General features: G+C 45.2%; 2 protein-coding genes and 1 long non-coding RNA gene across 5 annotated transcripts in view; 1 reads left to right on the top strand and 2 right to left on the bottom strand.

Moving 5' to 3' along the window:
* The first annotated feature begins 503 nt into the window (after positions 1 to 503).
* Positions 504 to 23,735, top strand: CCDC167 (coiled-coil domain containing 167). The gene is made up of 4 exons (XM_035108154.3): positions 504 to 609; positions 14,153 to 14,247; positions 17,761 to 17,813; positions 22,470 to 23,735. The coding sequence occupies exons 1-4, from the start codon at positions 568 to 570 to the stop codon at positions 22,571 to 22,573; spliced, it is 294 nt and encodes a 97-aa protein (XP_034964045.1). The 5' UTR covers positions 504 to 567; the 3' UTR covers positions 22,574 to 23,735.
* LOC148686329 (uncharacterized) lies at positions 16,885 to 22,106 on the bottom strand. Its single transcript, XR_015949107.1, has 2 exons — positions 21,117 to 22,106; positions 16,885 to 19,130 (listed from the first exon to the last, which is right to left on the bottom strand). It is a non-coding gene; the product is annotated as an uncharacterized LOC148686329 (long non-coding RNA).
* CMTR1 (cap methyltransferase 1) overlaps positions 23,670 to 26,680 on the bottom strand; it is a 31,049-nt gene continuing 28,038 nt past the window's right edge. For all 3 annotated transcript variants that reach the window (XM_035108153.3, XM_035108151.3, XM_035108152.3), the window contains exon 24: positions 23,670 to 26,459. In XM_035108153.3, coding sequence (XP_034964044.1) covers positions 26,258 to 26,459 — 202 coding nt within the window. In that variant the 3' untranslated portion in view covers positions 23,670 to 26,257. The remainder of the gene's footprint in view (positions 26,460 to 26,680) is intronic.

Below are 26,680 nucleotides of genomic sequence, written 5' to 3'. Positions count from 1 at the left end.
GAGTGAACCTGTTAAAAGCTGAAAATCACTCTCGTTTCATGAGATAAAAGGAATAGCGGGGGGGGGGCGTAGGAAGTGGTGATATAAAGCCAGAATCGCCAGGCAGAAATAAGGTAACAATCCATGCCATGCTCTCCCTCCTCCAGTAGAGATTTCGTCTTATTCGGGGGCAGTTTAACTGCGGCGGAAGCATCTATCTGTCGTCGAAACGCAACGCTGCGTAACATCTCCAAGCCCTACCCCTAACTTTTTACCCTGCGGCTCTTGTGCCAGCCAGAAACCTTGGACACAGAAAGCCTCTCCTTGTGCCACGTCTCCCGCTAAACCAGAATTGCCTTGCCCTTCTCAAACATGGCGGCGTGCACTTGCGCGATGGAAAGCGGGGAGAGAGAAAGGACCGGAATACCAGGGGCAAAGATGGCTGAGGAGGCTACTCGAATCCCCGCCCCCTTGCTTTAATGAGGGGCTACGTAGCCATCCCGCGCCTGACTCAGGAGGGAGGCGGAGGAGGAGGAGGAGGAAAGGTGTGCGCATGTGCAGCCCACCTGTGCAACGTGGAGGGGGAAAATGCCTAAGAAGCAGGGAGAGCGTGTGGGCGTAGCTCAGGAGGTGAGGAGAGCGGCACGTTGCCCGGGCAACCAGGAGGAGTAGGGGGCTTTTTTTGGGGGGGGGAGCACCTTACTGAGGGCGTGGCAAGGATCTGTGAAGGATGGCAGAGGGGATGGACGTGAATGGGGCGGTGCAGCGGGAGCGGGTTTTACAAATGGGCCAGCCTTGGGAGCGGGGAGATACATATAGGATGGGAAGATAAATTGGTGCTGGAATGGGGAGCGATGAGAGCCGGTAGTGGCTAAGCGAGTTGCACTAACCTACCTCGTGGGGTTGTTGTGAGGATAAAATGGAAGAGGAGCACGCGCACTGCCTTAAGGTCCTTGGATGTGTAGTCCCTAAGTAAGGAGTGGAGAGGGATGTATGCAGGAAATAATTGTGGATATTAGATTGCGCTGAATAGGTGACCAAAGCACACCTCTTCAACCAACCACACTGTTGTAAGGGCCTGTGAGCTTGTCTAGCTCAGTGGTCATGCTATATGTTATGACTTAAAGCTGTAGAAACAACATCGAAATGTAGTAAGCAAATAAGCAATGGACATAGATTGGTGTCTGTGGCAAACGCCTCTTTTAACTATGCTGTTGTACATTAGGTGTTGTATATCTTCTTCTTAGGACCTTTGCTGATATGAAAAGTCAGTGTACTGTATAGTGACTAAAGTGTCGGATATAGGGCTGGCAGCGAGAACCAAGTTCAATCCTGATACGTATCAGGTAGGGTGGCCAGCTGCAAAAAAGGGCAGAGCTCTTGCATCTTTAAATAGTTGTGCAAAAGGGGAGAAAGGAATTGGTGTAAGCTTGTCATGTCTAGTAAGGAGAAACCTATAACTATCCTAGCTTGCTATCATCAGTGTCCTTGTATAAAATTCACCTTTTTGGGGAAAGGCGGTGGTATTAGTTGGAAGGTGCAACTGGAATACAGATCCCTAGCTTTTTCTAGCTGGTTTGGAACCATCTGTGAAGGTGCTTGCCATGCTAGCTGCCGTCCATATCTGCTCCACCTTTGCAGTTGGCCTTTGAGGTGTTATGTCTTCACCGCTTACACATCCCTCCTCTTCTGCCGTTTAGTCGAGGCATAGGCAAACTCGGCCCTCCAGATGTTTTGGGACTACAACTCCCATCATCCCTAGCTAACAGAACCAGTGGTCAGGGATGATGGGAGTTGTAGTCCCAAAACATCTGGAGGGCCGAGTTTGCCTATGCCCGGTTTAGTCCCTTGGCTTTGAGTTCAGTGTGTTTTCTGTGTAGTGAAATAATTTGGAGAGAATAATTTGGAAAGTACTGCATAAGACTGAGCCAAGGGTGGAGGAGAAATATTGAAATTTCCTAACATTTGTTGTGAAGAGCCAGGGTCAATATCTGAATCAATGCTTGGGTGACAAGGCACCTTGGACTTCCCCCCAGTGTTACTAGGCATCACTGTTTCCCCCACTGCCGCCGCTGCCATGTTGCTTGACTCAGTCACCATTCCCTCTCTTTCCTCCCTGCTCACCCCCTCCAACTCCAGCCTAAGAAGCCAGGATGAGAAATGACTTTTAGAATTTGTTGGTTCTGCCCTTTCAGTGTTTCCATCTCATCCCTTCCTCCCTTTCACATACTCTCTCCGGAGTTGTTCGCTGCTGTTGCTTCCCCATGTTGCAAAGTCTTCACCTCTGTCTCTGCAGTTATTTGGAGCTTATTAAAACTCCCCCCAGCTCAGAAGCAATGATGTGTTGATTTAATCAAAAGTATCTGCTGATCTGAGCAGTGCAACAAAACGTTAGCAAATGGGAAATCCTGGGATATAGGACCTCAAGCTCCACTAATCTTAAGTGGCTCAGGCTGTTCTGCTGTACCTTCAGTGGCAAAGACTTTCCTTCTTTGCATGGAAAACTGCCAGAGGGGCCTGCTGTGAGCTGAATTGCTTCCTTCCTCAATGCATATTCGGCTTGTATCACCCAGAAACAATGGATAAAATTTGAGTTTAATTCTAGTGACAATGTGCACAAACTGTCTGGTAGAGTGGACTACTCTATTATATAAACAATTTATTACATCTCAAATACTGTTTGAAATATGGGCTCCTAAGTGTTGCTCGGTCTAACGGCACAGACCATGAATAGCCAAATCCCACTGAGTAGTCAGACATATAAACATGATAATGGTTCATGTCCACTATCATCAAACATGTGACAGTATATACACAGAAGCCCCCAGTGGCACAGCGGGCCAATGTCTAGCTGTGGGCAGGATTCCTGCATTGCAGGGGATTGGACTAGATGACCCTTGGTATCCCTTCCAACTCTACAATTCTATGATATCTTAAATATCACAGCAATCCTGTAGTCCTTACAATCATCACCTCCTCCAACAGTGCGCACTTGGTATGTTGATTGCACTTGGGGTCCAGCGGCTATCAGTTTGGTAGTGAAATTGGGTCACACAAAATGAGATAAATGATTTCTACATAGTTGGGGAACCCTCTGCATATATGCAGAAGTATAAAGGTAAAGGGGCCCCTGACCATCAGGTCCAGTCATGTCCGACTCTGGGGTTGTGGCGCTCATCTCGCTCTATAGGCCGAGGGAACCAGCGTTTGTCTGCAGACAGCTTCCGGGTGCTTCTGGCGAACCAGAGCACGGAAACGCCGTTTACCTTCCCGCCGGAGTGGTCCCTCCCTATTTATTTACTTGCACTTTGATGTGCTTTCAAACTGCTAGGTGGGCAGGAGCTGGGACCGAGCAACGGGAGCTCACCCTGTTGCAGGGATTCGAACCGCCGACCTTCTGATCAGCAAGCCCTAGACTCTGTGGTTTAACCTATAGCGCCACCTGGGTCCCTATGCAGAAGTATATAAGTTTGTAAATGAATAAAAATCTAACAACAGCCTCTTAAGGACCTGTGATCTTCCGATATGTACAAAATGTTGAGATGTCAGTTTGGAGGGTGGGGGGAAAGGGAGTATTGTCCTGCTGAAGCTGCAAATACACTTATCCCCTTGGGGGCGGCGTGGCAGGGAACTCAAGAGTGTTGTGGTGATGTTGCTGCAGACATTCCAGGAGGAAACTGATTATCTCGATCTATTTCAATCTGGATTCAGACCCTGGTTTGGAACTGAATCTGCCTTGGTCACCCTGGTGCCCTCTATTGCAGAGGTCGGCAAACTAAGGCCCGCGAGCCGGATACGGCCTGCGGGGGTCGTTTAAATGCCCCTCGAGCCACCCCCGAACCCTGCCACCTGCTTGGAAAGTCCCCGCCCGCTAAACCGGCACAACGCAGCTTGGGGACTCACTTTCACGGCCCTGGCAGGGCTTCCTATCGGCTGCAGGAAGCTCTTGCAACCAATATGAAGCTGCAGATGCCTCCTCCGCGCCAGAAACAGCGTCTGCGAACGTGCGCGCGATCCATCCCGCGGAGAGATCTCTGGCTGAGTGGACTGGCCCAGGCTCCGTAAGCTTTGCCAACCTCTGCTCTATTGGGAGAGGGACCCTATTACCCTTACTAGAGCTCTCATTGGCTTTTGATACCATGGTATCCTCTTGAAATGGGTATCAGAGGCACTGTTCTGCATCTCATTCTCTTGGCATCTTTTATATTTCTAGTGCTCTGAGAAAGAGAGAAAAACCTTTCTCTGTCCATTTTCTGTACACCGGAAAAAGAGGTATGCAGAGAAAGGTTCCCCAGCAACAATTTATTCATATACTGTAGGTATTCTCAGATAATTTAGAATAGCAGCATTCACCTGCTGTTTGAGGGCTTTTGCTCACTCTTTTAACACCAATAGATGGTGCATGTTTGCATTGACCCCAAAAATCTAGATTGCACTAACGTTTAGAGTTAACCTTTTTGTAACAGTTCAGGATTTGGCGGAAACTCTGCGCCTCATACTTGCAGGTTAAAGGGGCTTTGGGGTTAAAAATTACTGTGTTCTTAAAAGGCAGTCAAACAAGAATAAGTCTGTTGAGATAGGAAGTGACAGCATCATGAGCGAGTACTTAAAAATTAACGTGTATGGCCAGCCAAGAGCACCAGCCAGCAGGATTTTGAGGCTGCCGCATATGGGCCATGTAAGCATTGTGACCAAAAATACATTATTGTATTAAGATTCACTAACAGGAACAGAGTGTGTAGTACTTTTCTGCTCTAGTTGGCCCTGGCTAGGGCTTCCTTGAAGACACCACTCATTTCTGGGCGGATTGTTTCAATAAGAACAGACAACTGGAAGGTGGAGGGGGGATTCAGTACTTGAAACAGGACTCTTCTTCCTCCTTCTCCACTTGTCTTGGGGCAAAGACTTACCCTATTGCACTCTGGAGAGCACCATATTGCATACATTATCCCAGGTCTTTCGCACTCAGTATTAGAATGGTAAATGGTTCGTTCTTCCCCCAGCCTTTGACTCCCTTTGCCCTCGCAACTGTCAGTCATGTCAAGAGACTGGTGATTGGTTGAGGTACGGTGGCATTATTCTTTGTGATCCAATGGCTCTCTTAATAGCCTTGATAGATGTTTACATAGTCATGAAAATTCTACAAATTCCCAAGACAGCATGTTCCACTATCCTCAGCTGTGTTTTCAGTAGATCATTCTTTCTTCCCTATTTAAGGAACCAGGCTAATTTAAATCTAGGCTGCTGCAAAAAAAGAACAATGGAGTAGCGCTGACAAGTGCTGCGGCCAGATTTTCAAATACTTCTTGGTATTTCGCAGGTGGCTCTTTCACTCCGGCACATCTCTCATCCCAGTAGCAGAAACAAAAGCTATTTTCATGAGGCAGCATGGTAGAATAGGAGAAGGATTTCTTACTCAGGGAGACAAAGGCTATGTACACACCATATATTTAAAGCACATCTCCCCACACCACCACACCAAAAAATCCTGGGAATCACAGTTTATCCTTCAGTACACAGCTGAGGCATAGGTGCTTCAAATGTATGGTGTCTCCATAATTAAAGGAACTGCCCAAGCAGCTAGCCCTGATGGTCTCCTTATCAATACAGTGGAACCTTGGTTTTCGAACGGCTTAGTTGACAAACAAATCACAACCCGGACGCCACAAACCCAGAAGTAAATGCTTTGGTTTGCAAACCTTTTTCAGAAACTGATGTCAGATGCAGCTGTCGGCTATTGTTTCCAGGGCATCTGCGCCAATCGGAAGCCATGCCTTGGGTTTTTGAACTTTTCGGAAGTCAAACAGACTTCCGGAATGGATTACGTTCGAGAACCAAGGTACCACTGTACTGAAATGTGCCCTGAAGATGGAGATGGAGAAATAAAAAGTGTGCCGATTTTGGATGCTGTTTTCTGACAGCTCCTTCTTTCGCCTCCTGTTATAATTCTTGAATCTTCCAAATACTGCATGCATTGTGCAGGGGGAAAAGCTGCTGGCAGGTTACATGGGGCAAGTACCTCATTTATGGCTATTTCTGTAAATACAACCTGCTGGGTCACTCAAACCAAAGGTCCATCTAGAAAACCACCCCGCTTCTCACAGTGGTCAACCCAGCTGTCTCCAGGAAGCCCACAAAATAAATTGAGAATAAAAACCCTCTGGCTGTGACTGGTTTTCGGTGGGCTGGTGCCTCTGATCCTGGAGATTCATGACAGCTATTATGACAAATAGCCAGTGTTTATCAAACTGGATTATTTTTTTTAAAGTTTGGTTCTCTAGTTTTTTTGCTTGGTTTTTTTCATTTTTTAAAAATACACTGTTTTATTCCTCTGATAATTGCTTCACTGTTGCTGTTATAATATTGCTATATTGTTTCTTTATTATTTTGTTGTATAGGTTGGAATGTTTTATAATTAAATTTTATATTATAATAAGTTTTGAGCCACCTTGCTAATATTGAAAGGCGGCTTACAAATACTGAAAGTTATCTGCTTAGCAGGAAGATGATTCCATTCGTCTTTTTCTCACAAGCCACCCTCCCCATTTTTGTATGGCTCTGATCTGTTAATGAGGGTCAGGAGGTGTAAAGCCTCATTATCTTACTCCATTGGATGTCAGTGTATGTGTTATGTGGCCGAGTGCCAGGATCTTAATTAGGGAATTTACAGAGACCGGATGCCACTTTTTCAAAACTGCTTGCAGCCTTCCAGCAACAAGGAATGGTTTTTGATTAATTCATTACAAAATTGGTTTATTTTGTTAAAAATAAAAATAAAAAGGCCAACAAATTCAGCCCAGATCAAAACGCCAACCTTCTGTTTTTAAGGCACCCGGAGATGGTATAAATAAATATCAGTAATAACCATCTGTGTCTCTTCGGATTGACATCTATTTCTCAACCCCAAGCCTCTGTGTTTTGGGAGGTCTCCAAAGTTCCCTCAACTGAACCCAAATTTCAGAAGAAGTGGGCATTGTGCCTGATGGTGTACTTCCTACGAGGGGATGCCTCTGGCTTTGGCACTTTATGCAGATTGCTTGTCAAGTATGCAGGGGCTACCCATCCTCTCTTAAAGTGCATATTGTAGCATTGAACTGGGGAATGCAAGAGGGCATAAAACACAGTTGATTATGGGGGCAGTCCTTATAGTTTTGGAGTGGTGTTTGATATCAAATATGTCTTAGGAAACTCTGGGTAGGGTTCAACTAATGAATCCTATGAGCATAACAGGGCTCCCCTTCCACCCGCCAAAATTGGGTGTGGGGTGTCAGGAGAACACTCTGAATAGGATGCAGGGGGAGGAGAGAGAGGTTATCCCATCACGCCCTGTCCAACGCTGTCTCATCAGATGTCAATGAAATAAACAATTATTTGACTTTTAGAAGACATCTGAAGGTAGCCCTGTTCCGGGAAGTTTTTAATGTTTGATGTTGTGTTGTGTTTTTTATTTGTTGGAAGCTGCCCAGATTGGCTCGGCAAACCCAGTCAGATGGGTGGCATATTAATAAATTGTTGTTGTTGTTGTTGTTGTTGTTGTTGTTGTTGTTGTTATTTGTTTGTTGTTTAGTTGTGTCCGACTCATGACCCTATGGACCAGAGCAGGCCAGGCACTCCTGTCTTCCACTGCCTCCCGCAGTTTGGTCAAACTCAAGTTGGTAGCTTCGAGAACACTGTCCAACCATCTCGTCCTCTGTCGTTCCCTTCTCCTAGTGCCCTCAATCTTTCCCAACATCAGGGTCTTTTCCAGGGAGTCCTCTCTTCTCATGAGGTGGCCAAAGTATTGGAGCCTCAGCTTCACGATCTGTCCTTCCAGTGAGCACTCAGGGCTGATTTCCTTCAGAATGGATAGGCTTGATCTTCTTGCAGTCCATGGGACTCTCAAGAGTCTCCTCCAGCACCATAATTCAAAAGCATCAATTCTTCGGCGATCAGCCTTCTTTATGGTCCAGCTCTCACTTCCATACATCACTACTGGGAAAACCATAGCTTTAGCTATACAGACCTTTGTCGGCAAGGTGATGTCTCTGCTTTTTAAGATGCTGTCTAGGTTTGTCATTGCTTTTCTCCTAAGGAGCAGGCGTCTTTTAATTTTGTGACTGCTGTCACCACCTGCAGTGATCATGGTTACATATGTGTATGACCCGTATTCCGCAGATTGCTTACAAACGCTAAGGTATGTTTTACTTTTGTGTTTTATTTTTGTATTTTCCTGTATTTTTTCAATGTTAAAATATTATGGACTGTATAGACTCGTGTTCATACTGGCCATTGGCCTTAATATGATGTATGACATAATTAATGATATTTATTTGATTTATTTTTTGTAGTTAAAAAACTGAAGAAGACCAAACCGAAACAGTATGATTACCTTGGATCACTGTCTCGAATGTTATATTTTGCAAAGATAAAAACAGATATATTTCACCCGTGGAATTAGTTGACGTGTTGCCTCCTTTTTGTTGATATCCTCTATTTCTTTGCATTGCTCGTTTAAGAAGGCCCTCTTGTCTCTCCTTGCTATTTTTTGGAAATCTGCATTCAATTTCCTGTATCTTTCACTATCTCCCTCACATTTTGCTTGCCATCTCTCCCCCGCTATGTTTAAGGCCTCATTGGACAGCCACTTTGCTTTCTTGGCTTTCCTTTTCATTGGGATGGTTTTCGTTGCTGCCTCCTGTATAATGTTATGAGCCTCCATCCATAGTTCTTCAGTTCTTCTTCTTATTATTATTAGGAAAGCCAAAATGCTTATCCTGGTGGCACAATCAACATATCATGCCATTGGATTCCTTATTGTGTCCCAGCCTTTGTGGGATTATAAGAATTTTAGATTAGCTGCACACTTTATATGGCAATTGCATCTGCTGCAGATGTATTGGTGTTATCCCAGTATTTCTTGCTATAAACATGTTGTGAATGTTATTTTATTTAATAGTAATTGATTTTTCTTAATCCCACCTTTTAGAAAGATTGCCTTTTGAATGACAAACATGCATCCTTAAACAGTGGTGCATGTTTATTGGAAGCCTGTAGCCCAGTCAGGGCTCAAGAGCATGTTTTTTTAATGGGTATTACAATACAATATAAGTTTACTGTTTTAGCCAAGGGCCATGACAAACCCACAGCAACATTACCAATAAAACAATACACACCATACATCCATAATATGAGCCAACAACCATGATGTAAGAGAGAGGTTTCCAAATACACCCACAAACTCAAATCAAATCCAGCTTGATTTCAAATCAATCCACCAAATCACAACAATTTATAGCAATTCTATCTAATCCCCTTTCCCTGTTTTTATTTGTTTTTAATTTATTATTTTTGCAGCCAGTGCACAGAGGGTGTTACGAAGCTATTATTGTCACTCAATGGAAACCCGAACCATTTCTGCCAGGGTGTACCTGCTTGCTTGTGTGAACAAAGGCTTCAGAAAGAAATTTTTGGGGTCTGTATGGAAAGGCCCCATTGGGAAAGGGAGTAGCAGAAAATCATCTGCATACATTGTGATTGAGACATTTCTGTTCCTAATTACTGGAGAGGGGGAAGTTTGCATTGACTAAATATGGCACCAAATAGCTAATATAAAAGTTGAAAAAAGTGGGAGCCAGAATGCAACCTTGCTTCACTCCTCGTGACATTTTAAAAGCATGAGTCATACCACTATTTAAACCTACTCTGACCCTCATTTATGTGTTGCTGCATAATTCTTGGATCAATAGTAGAACTCTGCAGTCAACGTTGGCAATTTGAATTTTCACCCAATCTATTTCTGATAATAGAGTCAAATGCAGCAGAAAGATCAATAAAGGCCACATAAATATTCTTATTGTTCTTAGTATGTTTTCTAGATTACCTTTGGGTCCCTTTCAACTCTTAAGATTCTATACCAGGGTAAAACACTCTGTCCTCCTCTGAACTCAGCTGGTTCTTCAGGAGTACAGTGGTACCTCGACAACCAAACGATTTGACTTCCGAAGGTTTTGACTTCCAAAGTTGACAATCCTGGAAGTATTTTTGCCACGCGCGCATTCTGCGCCTGCGCAAAGTGACACACACAGCCGGCACATGCACAGAAGCGCGAAATCGTGCTTTGAGCATGCGCAGAAGCAGCACTTCGACAACCGAAGACTTCGACTTACAAAGACTGCCGTTCTTACTTTGTAACCAGTCTGATAATTTTTGAAGGAGGTACTGTGCATATAGCTTTGAGGAGATGTCTTAACAAGATAACTGGCTGATAGTTTTGTGGATAATTCCACCTGAATATTAATCTTCTTCTCAGAGGGGCCTTCTTCGGGTCTTACTGCCATCTGAAGAGAAGTAGGTGGTGGCTTGTGCTAGACTAGAGGGTATTTTGTGTTGTAACACCTTATCTTTGGAATGCTCTCCCTATATAGAGACTTGCCTGACACTTGCTTTCTTTTTAGCACTAGGCAAATGCATTTTAATTTACTCCAGCTTCTTAGTGTGCCTCAGTCTCAACTGGTGGTTTTATCTGGTTCCCAACCACCCGCAGTTCTGTTTTCATTGTCTTTTTGTTGAAAGGTGTCATTTTTATTGATGGATGATGTTTTAAATGACTGAATGAAAACTCCTGTGTGAGGTTCGCCTAAAAAGCACTACAGAAATGCTGAAATAAAGAGCGGTGCTTAACCTGTTCTTCTGCTTCTTTGCCAGGAGAGAGAGAGAGATACAGCTTTGCTAAGAGGTGGGAACTGCATCTTGCTTCTGTGTGAACCGTTTCCGATTTTGGCCAAAGACGGTGTACATATCCAAGGATGCATCTGCTCTCAAAATAGGAAGATGTGCAGAAGAGTGATTGAACACATTCAAGGAGGATAGGCCAATTGAGATTATTAGCCATGCTGGCTTCATAGATTCAGAGACTGTATGGCACTCAGTACTAGTTGCTGGAAGGCAACAACAGGGAGGGACCTACTACCCTCAAGTCCTGCTTGTGAGAGTCATATAGTAGGACACTGGCCTACATGGTTTGACCCTACAGGGCTTTTCTAGTGTTATCTGGGCAGGTGTTTGGGAACCTTTGGCCCTCCAGATGTTGTCTAACTACAACTCCCATCAGCTCCAGCAAACATGGCCAGTCACCAGGAATGATGCGAGATGTAGTTCAGCAACCCCTGGCAAGCCAAAACCTGTTTTGGGGGGCTGTGCTTTTAAGGTGCTTTTGCTGTAGACAGACCAATAATACACTGCACTTCGATTTTTCAAAGTGCTTCACATAGATAATGTCAATAATCCTTATAACACATATGAAAGGCAGGCCAATACTATTTTCCTCATACTTCTACTGCCATAAATTGGTCCCTTGCATCCCGATTCCTTCTTTCTTCCCTCTGCCTTGCCTGAGGCTGGTGCTGCTTGCTTTCCTTGAGCAGTATGTGAGGATTGCTAATTAGACCAGAATTGAGCCATAAAGTGGCTAATCAGGGGATCAGTAGAATTGATTTCCCAGTGCAACTGTTCGAAGGGACGCCTTTCCCTCTCTCCCCCCCCCCCCCCCGGGATGAGCAACCAGAGTTGGTGCAGGAGTGGGAAAGGTCTCCCCATCCTCTGTATTGAGCACACCTCAGCGGGCTACTAGGAAGGGCTGCTCCAGATGGGCGCATGGCCTCTCTTAGCCAGGCTTCCAACTATTTGTGCGCAACACCATGTGCACTGGAAAGGGGTATTGGGAAGGGAGTGTGTACTGATTGACAAGCTAATGGGAAAACCATGTCAATCATCAGTACAAGCTCTCCTTGCAATTCCCCTGTACGGGGAGGGGCCGTAGCTCGGAGAGCTGGCTCTGCATGCATATCATCTCCTGTTCAATCCCTGGCAACTCCAATTAAAAACATGTCAGGTTTCAAGGCTGGGAAAGACCTCGTTGCCTGAGACCTGGGGGAGCAGCTGCCATTCTGAGTAGACAGCACTGGCTTAGATGGGCCCCGTGGTTTGACAGCATGAAAAGTTGCTTCCTATGTTCAGCAAAGAGCACATTGTTTCTGCCAGATACTAATGGAATCTCTTTCCTGATGCTTTACCCATAGGGTGGCAAAACAGATTTCCCCTGGGCTCAGAATGAGATGCTGGGGGTGGGGGGAATTCCCCAAGGCACTTTTCCCTTAAGGGGATTCCTTTGTTCAGACCTTCTCATTCTTCCCATACTCCTAAGTCCTTCATCACCTGCTCCCTTGTACTTCAGCTGCTCCCTTTCCCTCTCTTGTCTCTCCACTTTACTGGAAAATAAATTAGCAGACTAATTAGATGACTATCTTAAGCAGCCAGCAGTTGCTTCCTGCCGCAACTCCAGCTGAATGCAAGATGATCACGGCAGTTGGAAGCATCCGCTTGGGACTCGGAATTGCCCAAGTTAATTTGCCTGCCTCACCTGGGGCAAGTCACTCGGCCACTTTCCGTTTTCTGGAAGACATGGCTGCATTAAGATATAAATAGCCTCAAAGGGGATGTGGGTGTGCCTTATTTCCTGGAGAAAATTCAAGGAGTTGTACATCTACATTCCAAAGGTTTGCTCCAGCTGCCTTCCCCCCCCCCCCAAAAAAGTGTTGGCTACGAATGTTCATTTCCTCATGCTTTCAGTGGGTGTGATGTTAAATCTTAAAACGGGAAATAGCTCTTTAAGTAGCTCCTTCCTTGGAGGTTTTTAAGCAGAGGTCATGGATGCTTTAGCTGAGATTCCTGCATTGCAGGGAAGTTGCTAGGTTTGGACTAGATGGCCCTCAGGGTCCCTTCCAACTCTACATTTCTATGATTTCCATGCAGAAATACATATATATATGTGTGATTGCTTCCGAAGTGCGACAGTACTTATTTTCCTAAAAATAGATGAATTGAGAAGCAGACATTTGTGTCCCAATCTGTACTGATGGCAAATGAATACTCTTGCCCTGATTCTGCTCTAGTCACACACAACTCATGGTCCATGGAAAAGAATGTTTATTTCTAATCTGCGTCAAAAGTCAGTGAGGCCAGCCTGGATGATCATCCCAATGTACTGTCATCAGTTCTGTCTTTGTGCAAACCTGCTTCTTTATGCCTTGTTCCCCCTTGCTGGATTGGGATCTGTTCTTGCTAGACAAGGAATGGCGTCTTCTGTTTTTCTTACAGAGCGATTATCAGTGTAATACAAAGCCTCCTCTAGTGTAACATTTTTTAAAGCTACAGTTGACATTTTAAAGCCAAACTCTGGTTGAGTTTTATTGGGAATCGGGCATCTTAAGTGATATTTCTACCTTTTGAAAACCTATCCCTTGATACTGCAATTCTTGGAATATTTTGTTAATGGGGTGGTGGTGACACTTTTAATAATTAGCATGAGAGCCACATGTTTCTTGCCCCTTTATGCCATATTGATCCCAGCACTGGAGACCCACCATAAAGCAACCTTACCCTGCTGTTGGGGTATCCTCTGCCTAAGTGCCTCTCTGCCACATTTGTAAAATGAAGATTTTGCAGTCCCTGTTACTGGGAGAGTAACCTCACGTGCCAGCTAGTGTCTCTAAAACCCTGATTGGCAACCAACTTCACTGCAGGCCCATTTGCAGGAAGGGATGCTGAGTAGAGCCTCACCATCAGACTGCTGGCTGAAGTTCCCTTCAGATCTCATATAACCTATTTTAAAACAGCTGTACAGGTTGCCAGTTCATTTCCAGGCCCGATTCAAGGTGCTTATGTTACATTGGAAGCCCTCAACAACACAGGCTCAAATACCCGAAAAGACGACCTCCTTCCCTACAGACCCTCTTGGCTGTCAAAATTGGCAGAGGGTGCCTGTTTGGCACCCTCAGAAGCTCACTGTGGGTGTGGCAGCCCAGGAAAGGGCATTCTCTGCAGCAGCTCCTAAGTTGGGGAATTCTCTTCCCACAAAGCACCTTCAAGATACAGCTTTTGGTGAATCCTGGAGGTGAACCTCTTTGCCCTGCTTTTGACCCTTGAGGTGTGTGTTTTTAGGGGGTGAGTAGCAACCAAAAGGCTCTGCCCGTTGCTTTAACAGCCTGGGAATACAATCTGCAGCTGTCTCTCCTGCTTCTTTCTGTCGGAGGGTGGGACAGCCTTCAAGTCTCCAGTCAAACCCAAGGTGGGCATTTTGAGAGGTTGGTGAAGAGTCTTGTCATTCATTCTTGGCCTTATTTTATGTGTGTTTCAGATAGATACCCTGGAGGAGATGCTGTCCCAGTGCAGGGAGAACTTGGAAGAGTTGGATTTTAAGCTACGGCGAGAAGAACTGACTCCTGAGGGAAGGTACTAGTGGGAATTCAAAGAGCTCATTCATGCATCAGGGAAGTGTCTGTTGCTCATGCAAACCACTGGTGGGCAAAGTTTGCTGATTGCAAGCAGCTCTGGACAGAGCAGAGATTTAATGAGATCCCCCAGCTACAGTTTGCTCTGAAAAAAGAGACAATTTTGAACAGGGGGAATGAAACGAGAGCCAAACTGAATCCTGCCCTTTGCTGCTTTTTGTTTGTGGTGTAGCCTGTGCAGATGTACTCTGAGATGCTCTTAATTTATCACCTTTCCTTGATAAATTCTTTTTGGACCACCCAGAGACTCTTGGGCCAGAAGGAGGGGAATGGCAGCAAACAAGAGGAGGGACTGGCTAATTTGGATGCTTATGAACAAATTGCTAAGAAGTTGGCTCCATTTCTTTCTAACCCTCAAAGCTCCCATTGCAATTTTGCCAGCCTTTTGTCCTCTACAGTAGCCATTCAATAGCTGCTTTAGAATTGGCTAGATTTCTCCCCACCCTGGCTGATGTCTCCCATTTCTTCCTCCTTTGATGTACTTCTAAGAGTCCTTCTCTGCATGCCCTTCCCAACAATAACACATTCTGTGCTCTTCCCTTAACTCGCTCTGCAGTCTACTTTGCCTTTATTTACACCGTCTCCTGCTTTACTGTCTGGGGGAAACAAACCCTATTAGGCCCCCTGCCTTCCCCAACTACACCAAAGGGCTTGCTCAGAACCAGTAGCCAATTTGCAGGTGTCTGTTTATTTCTAGCCACACAGTGGTTGCTGCATGTCTTCTTCGCTGTTATTGGAACCGTACTGTTGCTGCAGGTGCTACTTTCAGGCAATTTATTTTGTTCTTGTGCTCTAAACTATGGATTAATTAATCATGTTGTGCAGATAACAATGCAAAGCTGTAGATTTGTTCCCCTTCTTAGAAGATGTGCTGTGGAAAAGCAGTGCAGCTGTTCAGTAAGGGCTTCTACTAGATTCAGGCAAGATGACCTAATGTGGGGAAACAGATGTGCATATTCCCTTGAACATTAAACTACATGCAAGACTCTGCAATTTTCTACTCAGAAGTGGCAGATTGGAAACATCATCTGGGATGAAGCAGTCAGGATTTCTGACTGAGATGAGTAGACTTGGAAAGAAAGGGCAATAATACGGTATTTCCTTGAGAGAGATCCTCCTCTGAGGATGTCTTTATTTTCTAATGAGGAAATGTGTGTATTTAAGCACTCTTTTGGGAGGCAACCAGGAGTTGTATGCTGTTGAGTAGCTGGAATGGCATGGAAGTAAGTGAGGAGACTAAATTCTGCATCCAGTGCAGAAATGCAGCTCTCTGTCCTTCCACTGCCAACTGGCTAGTTACTTTTGTGGGGTTATTTACAAGGCTGATTTAAGCTCCCCCAGTTTGTTAGAGCCCTGTGGAAGGGAGCTGACTTGAGGATAACTCACAGGCAGCAGATAAGGCAAACCCATATCTGCACTATACTGCAGATGAGTGTCAACCTTGGGTCCCAGCTGTTGTTGGACTACAACTCCCATCATCCCTAGCTAGCGGAACCAGTGGTATCTATTCTAGGGCAGATCTCTTTGTGATTTGTCACGGATTGGCAAGGGCTTCAGCCTCTCAACGATTCAACAGTAGCAAAACCTAAAAAGCTTTCCCACTGGAATTTGATTGCTGAAAAACAACAATTGGAGAACAATCAGCAAGAAGGATTCATGAGCTTCCTTCTTTTACTGACCGCAAATTCCTGATCTGACCAGGCGCTTAATGCCTAGCGTGTAAGCCTGTCTGTCTAAGCTACCAGTGACACGTAAAGGTTCTAGCAGAAATAAAGTGGATCCCACAAGCCTGAAGTCTGCCCACCCCAGAATATACTGGAGATCTGCAGGTGGGGGGGGGAGTCACATGATGGAAGTCCCTGCATGTAAAACAAACAAAACAGGCTTGCTAGGCTAGAACCCTCCTCCCTGCCATGTCAGTTTTTGCATGGAGAGCCAGTGTGGTGTAATGGTTAAGAGTGTTGGACTATGACCTGGGAGAGCAGGGTTTGAATCCCCAGTCAGCCCTCAACTCATTGGGTGGCCCTGGGCCAGTCACCATCTCTTAGCCTAGTCTACCTCACAGGGTTGTTGTGAGGATGAACTTGGGGGGGGGAGAGAACCAAGCACACTACCTTGAGTTCCTTGGAAGAAAAGGTGGTATGTAAATGTAATAAAGAGTGGTGCCCACCTGTTGTGATACAGCAGGCATCTCCAAACTTTGGCCCTCCAGATGTTTTGAACTACAATTCCCATCTTCCCTGACCACTGGCCCTGCTAGCTAGGGATCATGGGAGTTGTAGGCCAAAACATCTGGAGGGCCGCTGTCATGATGTTCCGTCCCCAAGCCACCACTCAGTCACGGACTTACCCCCCCCCCCAGTCCCTTCTCTGAGGGCAAGCTGGGCTCGGGTAAGAACGGGCAACGCACGGCTGTGGACTTTACACAGGCGGAACTGCTCCTTCCTGTGGGTAACTTCGCTGCCACCAGGGTTCTTCCTCAGAAGCAACCCGCCAATACTCAGACCCGGTAGAGTGGTCTAGCAGTCAGACTTGGATTTAGCTCTGGCGTCAGAAACAAGGAAAACCCAACACAAAATGCATTTGGCTATTTATTAAAGTAAAAAGGTTAAACAACCAAGCATAGGCATAAGCATAGACATAAAGCATAAAGCATAAAACAGTTCTCAGCAAAAGGAAGGTTACAAAAGTAAAACAACAAAACTTACTAATACTTAGACACTCAGTAGATAACGGGGCTGTGTGGTTTCCATAGGCAGAACGCAGCCACAGGCAAAGATTCACATGTTGAGCCATTTCCCCTCCAGACGGTCAGCGGAAAGACATGGCAAAACCAGGCAGGGGCAACCTGCCAGAGCCAGCCAGCGAACTTATCCTTTAGACTTCCCTGAGGGGGTGAAAGTAAGCCCACACGGGAACAAAGGCACATAGCCAATCAACAAATTAACCCATCAGGATTTAGCTGACCGTTAGAGATGTCACTCAAAAGAGACACTCTCCAGGCCACCAGGTGATTTACATTACAAATGGCCTTCAGCCTTTAGCTTCCGCATGTGAAAGCAATGGTCTTCTTAACAGGACACTTTTACTCTAAACAAACTGTTTCCCAGCTGTAACCTCCTACAATCACCATCTACATCAAAGGGAGAATGAGGGAGTGTGAATTCCGTTCTCAGGCCAGTTTCCTTAAGGTAAAAAGGACACATTCCCAGCGCAAAACCCCAGAGTTCTTTGCAAAATTCTCCCAGCTTGCACTGCAAAAGAACCAAGGTTTTGGCACTTCATGACAGCCGCAGTTTGGGGATGCCTGTGATACAGTCTGGACACAGTTTGTGATAACTACAGAGGCCTTAAGGTCTAAGTGTCAGAGTACCCTCTCAGCCAGCCATGGGGAAGATTTTATTTCACTGCACAACTTTCAGAATATCTAATAATCATTCTCACATATTTGCAGAAACTCACTGGAAAGAGAGAGAGATCTGCTAGCAACCAAAGCTGAAAATTATGGTAAGGAATGAGTAACTTTAGAAACTGCTTTCCCCAAAGACATACCATTAATTCACAGACTCACGAGGGGGAGGAGCTATGAAACTAAAGTAATTCATTCAACTGCCCATACACTCAGGGAAAATTGTTTTTTAATGCAGAGATCATAAATACATTCCGAAACAGAGTTCAAGCACTCCTTGCCAGAATTTATGTATTAGAATTCTGCAGTAAAACCCCTAATTTTTGCAAGAATATACATTTCCATTTAAAGAGTGTAAATTAAGGATGTTTACTATTTCAGCTTGAAAAGGTACCTAAAATGAAAGCAGAAAAGCAATGGGTAAATAAAAACAGGGCAAGTGGATCATAAAACAGGTTGCATTTGGGGGGTTGAGGTGGAGAATGACTGCAGATAAATGGCGTTTGCTTGCCTAGGGTTACCTAGCAAATGCATGGCCAAGGTTAGATTTGAAGCAGGCACTTCCTGTCTCCCAGCTCAGACACTCCCAACCCACTACACTGCTCCAGGGGAAAAGTTACTCTAAACTCAAGTGCAGCTTGGACCTTTTGCAGTTGCCCAGAACAGGTGCTGTTCCTCTTAACTTTAGTGTTTACTGTTCACTGAATGCCACTAGTGCATTTAGCCTCTTTTCCAAGGTGATTTTGATTTTTAGAATTTGCTGAACGTATCACACACAAATACAGTTAAAAATCTGCATCGTTCAACTAGAGAATTTCCCTGAAATGGAGCCTTATAAAACCAAGGTTATAACCCTCTTTCAGACACAGTAAGGCCAAATCCTACACACCCTGAAAGAAATCCTGCTTTTTACTAATAAGAATGCAAAACAATTTGTCAGATCTTGACATTTCTCTTGTTCATTGAGAGAGCCGATAGCTTCGTTAACCATTTTGCTGGGTTGGCTGATATATGATGTAATTCTTCAGGCCTTGATTTGTTTGGTGTACAAAAGAGGAAGCAATTTTGCAATTGCTAGACTTCCAAGTTCTGGGTGCCCCCTGGTGAAAGGTTGCTTGCACTCCCATTAAATACGTTCTGCATCAAATGCAGAGTAGCCTCTTGATAAGAAGATGGCCCTTAAGGATTCGCTTTTGTAGGATCTTTGAAGAAGGGTGGGAATGTACACGCACCAGAAATAATGGGGGACGGGGGGACAGGGATGTGGCAGGGGCGAAGAGTTCGGATAAAGCCTTTGGTCAAGGAGGCTCTGGCCATTTAGCAGCACAGTGACTGTTCATTTCAGACTGTGGTTGTAAACCCTGCCTTATGTAGGCCCATGGCATCTTGGGGCAAAAAGGAAATGGCATGGATAGCTGCAAGGAAAGGCAAGGGCAAAGTTAAGAGTCTAATTGTGAGAAACAAAGATTGCCATCCCCACTTAAAAGCCCTGGCATCAAGGAATATGGTTATTGGTTGCTGGGGAAAGGAACCAAAGTATCTTCCCTCCCTTATTTGCTCAATTCCCTGAACATCCAATCCTTAGTATTCCATGATTGCATTTCCTCAAGTAGTGCATACATCGTACTTGAAATTGCTGCGTGTATATCAGGCATCCCCAAACTTCGGCCCTCCAGATGTTTTGGACTACGATTCCCATCACATCTGACCACTGGTCCTCTTAGCTAGGGATCATGGGAGTTGTAGGCCAAAACATCTGGAGGGCCGCAGTTTGGGGATGCCTGGTGTATATTATGGTGACAGCAAGAGTGGCTATTGGCCATATCAGCACTGGGGCTGAGTGACATACTTCCTGTCTATGGATTCCACACACACCCATGTGATTTTAAAAAATGTCTTAGCTTCTTGGCTAGAGATGGAGGGGTTCTGACTGTACTTCTAGGGCCTTTTAAAATGCAAGAAAGCAAAACCTTAGTACGGCAAGCTCCTTCGCACTTCTGCTACGCCATGTTGCAAACTTTGTTCTTAGTTGTCTCAAAGAAAGGGTGCAGAGAGGAAGCCCTCCTTGCAGCAAGACTACTGCTTCCCTTCCATTAGTCGTGCTACTATGGCTGAGAGCTACTTCAAAGCTCTATCTCTCTGCTTGTGGTCAGGAAAGGCCCTGATAATTGCTTCATTAGCCCACTATCTATCCTTAGCTCTTTAGGTTGTGCTGCCACCTGCTGGCTTGTTGTAAATCTCATTTGCTCCAGAGATCTCTCCCACCCTCTGGATTTGAAAATAACCTCAGGACCAGGTCTATCAGAAAGCCACTTCACACATTGCACTGCACAAAGTTGTACACCTAAAGGTTGAAATTGGCATGTGTGTGCATGGTAGCATGCAAGTAAACTTTTTTAGGGAGCTGTACTTGGCTGCAGTTATCCCCTTTTTATATTTTAAGGGAAACCTTAAACAGGTGAAATGGGTCCCTGGTGTTAGAAATGAGATCATGTGGCCTAGCTTCAGGACCAAGTTGTTAAACTATTATCCATGATAGATTTCTGAGAGACACTTGGAAAAACTCACGAGGAAAGACATTTCACCACCTCCCTGCCACAAAGCACAACTGGAAAATTCCTCCCAATGTCTGATCTAAAATATTTCTCTGCCTTCCTGATGTACTTGATCCTGTTTCTAAATAGCCAACATGCAGAGTCGGTCAGTGAAGGGAGCAGTGCCCCATAAGAGCACCATAGATGCAGTGAGAACTAGTCTCCAGTCAAGGGCTGAAGACCTTTCTGCCCCGTTTTAATGCAATGGGCTCATTTCAGTTAAAGCTGTCTCCCTAGGGAGCTAGCAAATACAAAGGGACATCCGCCTGAGCTGTCGTATTAACACCTGAAACTTTCCATTAAAATTATACTCCTCTGGCAGTCGCACGCCGAGCTGTGCTCTGACCTTTGCCGCCACTGCAGTCAGCGACAATGATTCTGTTGTCAAATAAGCAGTCGCTATGGTCTAACCTCTTGTAGAAATTACGAAAGTGCTGAAATTGCCTCTGAAGAGGCTTGATTGGCCAAGGTTGGTGTAGCAAGGCAGCTGCGGCACAGCTATTGAGTAGGCTCTCAAACTGGAGCTAGCTTTCTTTATGTTACACTTACACCCTACCTTTCCTCCAAGGAATTTAGGGCAGAGTACTTCATCCTCACACCACCCCACGAGGCAGGGCTAGGCTAAGATGCCCTACATTGCCTGGGCCCTCAGGTCTGGGGAATGGCTACGATGGGAACAGTTGCGTAGAAGCTGGCAAGCAACATAAATTCCCCTGGAACCCTCCGCCTTCTTTAGCCAAACAGCTGGGGCCACAGATGGGCAAAGCCAGAGACAAAACTGGGAGAAGCAATGAATGAAACTCTTACCTTTGCACAGTAGGCTACATTCCAGCCACACGAAATTCACACCACACACATCTTCATCCAGGCAGTAAGGCAGCTCAAAACAGCATTCCAGCTAAGACATTGGAGCAGGGTCAGCGAGAGGCACATTCTGACTAGAGGCACATCGAGAGGGTTGCATCCAGTTCCTCAGACCAGTTTTTCATCCCATAATTCAAACTAGTCATGTAGTTAGGCAGAGGGGCACTTTCCTGCCTCGACTAGTAATTCCTTTCGAAGCAGCAGGTTTCCACTGGCTCAATACGTTCAATGACACAGAGGTGGATTGAAGTAAAATGTTTGTATGTGTCAGTAAAGCCAGCTCATGTCGCTATGTAATTGTTTTAGAACTACATAGCAAGCATTTTGAGTTACAGAACTCTTCTGCAAGCAGGTTTATGAAAACTAGGCTTAAAACTCAAGGCTTTATAAGAACCTTAGGCAGGACTCTAAAAAGATTTGTGGACCTCCTTAAAGAACCTTAAGTAGGAATATAAAGATTTGTTAATATCCTTTAAGCTCCTTATCCTACCCTCCTAAGCAGCTGGACTAAGAAAAAGTTACATTTCAACCGCCTGGGATCCGAATTCAATGAGCATGCTGCTGAGACAGAACTTTTATTCTCACAAACCAAAGCGATCCCGCCAGCCTAAGTCCTTTTGCAATCATTCTATGGGTTAAATGAGAGCACCACATTTGGTGGTTGTGCAATAACTGCTTTCCTTTTTCTGCTGTCCAGTTATCCGTAACAGGATTAAGCCAAAGTCACAGGCTGATTGCAAAAGTCAGGTTGATGGATATTTTAGGCACCTTGCGTTTCCCCCTCTAAAAGAGAGATTTTATTCCACCTTTGTAAAATTTACGAAAATTTCAGGCAGACAGATAAAATGAAAGCTCAGTGTTTTATAACAAGGCCTCTAGACTCTGTCGTGCCCCTCATCCAGGCTTCTTGTTCTTCTATGTCAGGCCTTGTAATACACAGCTTCTGTTTGTAAGAGTTATCCACCTGCACGTAAGGCATGCAGCTGAGAGAGGGAGAGCTCATCTACTTATAATAGAGAAACACAACCACATACTATGTGTATGTGTGTGTGTTTAAGGCAATAGCTTAAAGAACATTAGAAGGCTTAAATACTGCCAGTTCCACAGCAGTAGAGGCACTGAAAGAAATGGAACAGGCCTGTCTTAGATGAGTGGCTGTCTGGGAGAGGTCTAAAATCCAGTTTTTATCAGGCTCACTAATATGGCGAGACACTGGAGCAAGAAAACTTGATTTCCCCCAGACAGAGGTTGTGGTTGATTTTGAGACGAAAGTAGCACTTGTTTTTCTTTTTTCAGAGAAAGAACTGAAAGCGCTTCGCCATGAAAACCGCAGGAACGCAGCCCTCTCGGTGGCCCTCGTGCTGCTGATTGTCGTTATTTACACTTGCTGGACCATGTAGCAGCTTTTGCCGAGATCCCCTCATGACGTGACTGTGACAACCTCTTCTTTCCCTCACCAAACTGTCTCGAGGGCATGATTGGCTTTGCAAGCCAGTGCTCTCAAGACACCTCTAAATCATAATGGCCTCAGCAGTCCCTGCTGTTGAAGTCTGAGGAAAATTAGCGCAGCAGAAGCTATTTTGGAGAAGAGGCTGAAGTATGGTTGGAGCTGTCCCATTATTCTGTGGTGAATAATCTTGCCATTTCCTGTTCTTAAGAAGCCACCTGTGTGTAATCGGCCCCTCAGATTGTTTCAGTAGCTCAAACATTTTGAAAATGAAACCTTTGCCACTGCAAAGCTTTTCTCCCTGTCCCCCCATTCAATAGACACCAAGCCTCTCCCCCTCTGCCTATTTCCATGGCCCTCCACACCTTCCTTTCCCACTGAGCAGCATAGGTGGAGCATCTGGGAATAGTAAAGGGCAGGAGAATTTCCTGGGGTTGGCAAAGGGCAAATAAACTAATTCCACAATTTGAATAAATACCATCCTCCCACTTCGAAGAGGATCCATCTTCCTCCTCTTTGCTGTGACTAGGAAATAACCGCGCCAAGAATGAAGGCTGTGTTGGTTTATATGTTTATAATAATGGGACTCGTGGGATGGCCCATCTTCCACTGATCAAAATGAGCTTGATGATAAATCCTGATGATGTTTGTATGGTGGGCACACGTTGCCAGGCGGAGCTGAAAAGAGCTACAGTCTCATGGAAGCCAACAGCGTATTGTCCAGGGTTTATGTCAAGCTGTATTAATACTCATAGAGTCTCTCTCTTACTATTTCTTTACGAAGTGTTCAAGCCAGAGCAGTTTTCCCTTCCCTTCCTTAGGCCACTTTGTACAGTCATACCTCAGTTTGAGTATTTTCAGTTTAAGTACTCCGCGGACCCGTCTGGAACGGATTAATCCACTTTCCATTACTTTCCATGGGAAAGTTCACTTCAGGTTAAGTACGCTTCAGTTTAAGTACAGACTTCCGGAACCAATTGTGTTTGTAAACCGAGGTACCACTGTATACACATCAGAGCTGTGGGAAATTCATCTAAGAACACAGCACATTTCTGAATTATAAGGATTGTATTGGCGACGAGGAATAAACACAAATGGTACACAGCTTCACAGAACACATTGTGTAAACATTCCTTTCAGCAAGACGTTTTTGACCACCTTCCCCAATGGGCTGGTATGAGAACAAGCAACAACAGCAGGTTGCATTATCCAGGCCCAGTCTTTCTCATAGCCCTCCATGATCTGAACTTACCAAGAGTCCATTCCCCAATACTGGAATTAAGCTGTTATAATGTTCATTAGTGTCAGGCATACAGCCTTTAACAGGTCTTGAAATGACTTGGAGAGCTGGGCTCCCCAGCTAGTGTACTTCGCAATGGAAGAATCTTGACCCCACAAAATGCCATTAGATCTTTTACTAACACCATTTACTAGCCCTACGGCAACAGAAATTAGCTGCAATGAGGGTGAATTAAGTGAGGATAGACATTTCTGAAATCCTTCTACCCCAGTATTCATACTTCCCCTACCAATTGCCCTCAAATAATATAGACTAACATCAGAGGAAGTCAGGTCTTATAAAAAAATCTTTCTGAAATATTCTATGCCAGCAGGCAAGGAGGTTCTGAGCTAGAATACCCACTGTTAATTACATGTCTCATTAGTCTCGTCTGCTGTGTCATATTAGGCTCAGGGGAGAAGGCAGCTCAAAACACACCATGCTGTTCCTCAAAACAAGTACTTTCAGAAACCAACGCCGTGAGTTGGTGGTTATTTATTCACCTTTGTCCCTTCCCACTTGAAACAAAACGGGTCAAGCGCTGCCCTGTACTCTACCCAGAGGATGATCCCGTATCAGGAAGGCAATTTTGACTTGAAACTTGCCTTTTTCCTGCCACAATTGCCCTGAAAAAGCAGAACCTTGGTGTTGGCACCGCCCCTTGGCCCCAGCTGATGTCCCTCCAGTATATGGAGTGGCCGCCTCCTCATGCCTGATCAACAGAGACTTCAACCGCTGTGCAAAGAGGAGGACAGCTTGCAACTCCTGTTGCCGTATTCCGGTAAAGGAACCTCAAAACAAGTTCCAGTGGTGCAAAGCCTTGATCAAGCTAGACAACTGCTTAAGCTACTGCTATAAATGAAGTATGAATGTATGTGAAGCTTGTGACTGAAGAACAGCAGGCTTGAAGGCCATGCCTAATAAAAGCACAAAAACAGTCACAAGATTTAGGTTCTGCTTATAAGGTGGTTTATAAAGGGTTGTGTGGAGTGGTGGTGCCTTGGCTAGTACCTCCCCACAGCAGACTTGGGTGTCCCTTGTTAATGTCCTAGTCTGGGTGTTTTGCTATGAGGGCAGAGACTCGGGTGGTGCCTTCAATTGCAGGAAGCTTCGCAGATTTCTTAAGGCACAATCTAGGCTACCCCCTTAAGTCGATGCTGTACCTTCTTGCCAACATGTGCAAATACTTCTGTGCCTTCACTGCCTCCAGAATCTTTTGCAGTGTATTAATGGCTGGCTCCCATAGAAAATGCAGCAAAGGTTTTCCTTCCATCTCAAGCAAAGTCGCAACAAGAGGAAGCACCATCGTGCCCCTTCAAGCTGGTATTTTGTTCGCAGCACATGAGAGCTTAAGTGCCAAAATATAGGTCAGAAAAGCAAAGGTTATTTTTCATCATTGCAGGAAACGAAAAGAAAGAAGATCCTCTGTGCCTTCATTACAGATGGAATTTTTAATCTAAACGTAAAAATGATTTCTGGTGCTTATTTTAATAATTAAAAAGGCCAAGGGAAAATGACCTATTTAGAAGAGGACTGGCTGTTACCCTGGAAAAATCAAGTCCAGATGGTTCAACCAAACCACATGCTCTTTGGAGGCCCCACCAATCCTCTAAATTTTAAATCTTCCCAACTCGCTGAACTCAGTGAAAAACACTAGGCATGCCTCAAGGATTTCAACATGGAGCTGCTTGGGGTGACCCATTTGCATTACTGAAAGTGGGGAGTGGGGAAACGTAACAAACTTACTTTGCATAGAAGCATGAAATCCAGCTTTCAACATAGTCACAAGTCACTGTCAGCAGTAACTATCCCTGAACCATTACAATCAATACCTCCCATTTGCCCAGTTTTCACCCCTCGAGCGCCCAGAACTCCCTAGGCATGAGCCACAAGCCCAAGGAGGTAAGTGCTGCAAGAGCCAAACTTCCCAGTGAATTCACACCAGGCTCCTAAAGCAGAGAGGCACCAAAAAGGACAAATTGAGGCCTTTAAAAACCCGCTCTTCCCTCCAGCTACATTGTCTCCCACTCTTACAAGCACAACAGAGGAGCTGTGCGCATCCTCTTGCTAGCTGTGCCATCTGCTACATGGAGGCCAGGTGGTCGTTGCACAGGTGGGGAAAGCCCTAGAAAGAGATGGTGGGGATCAACCTGGAAGAATGTCCTCTGCTCCAGGAATCTTACCTCTGTGGTACTTGCAGGATAAACTGCCCGGAGCAGATATTTATGTACAGAGTTAGTTTGCAGTTGGAAGCCATTTCCCATTTGTTTTGCACTGATTCCCCTACTACCCGACCAGGCTTCCTTGACCATAGTTTTCCTCCGTGGCTCACTGCAAGCAGCCGGAAGAAACTTGATTCTAATCAGCTGCTGAAGATTCCAACCCAGGCTCATTTCCTGTCCCCCAGGATCGCGTGAGGAGCTGGTCGTAGGGCGAGTGGAGTCTGATGAAGGATAAGACAGCGTCTTTGGATAGCTTCTCCGAATTGTCCCTTTTTTGAGAGTCGTGCACTCTGACACCTTCCCCCCACTCCCAGAAGAGGCGACTGAAGTAGCAAATTCTGTGGACAAAGAAGACAGAAATCAGTACAGGGAGCTGGACCCAGGCAGTTGCAAACAGTTGCCTATATAAGGCCCTCAGTTCCATCTAATTAAAAGAGCCCTGAATTCCAGGCAAGGACCTCTGTTTGTATCGCTGGAATGACAGCAAGTTGAGACACAGAATTATCAGGTTAACTGATTTGGACTATATTTCCTACCGTATGTTTGGGTCTCCAAGCAT

This window comes from Zootoca vivipara, chromosome 3 (assembly GCF_965207765.1).
Source record: "Zootoca vivipara chromosome 3, rZooViv2.hap1.1, whole genome shotgun sequence".
Classification (NCBI taxonomy): Eukaryota; Metazoa; Chordata; class Lepidosauria; order Squamata; family Lacertidae; genus Zootoca; species Zootoca vivipara.
Note: the sequence above shows the minus strand (reverse complement) of the source record. Positions and strands in the feature narration are given on the sequence as shown.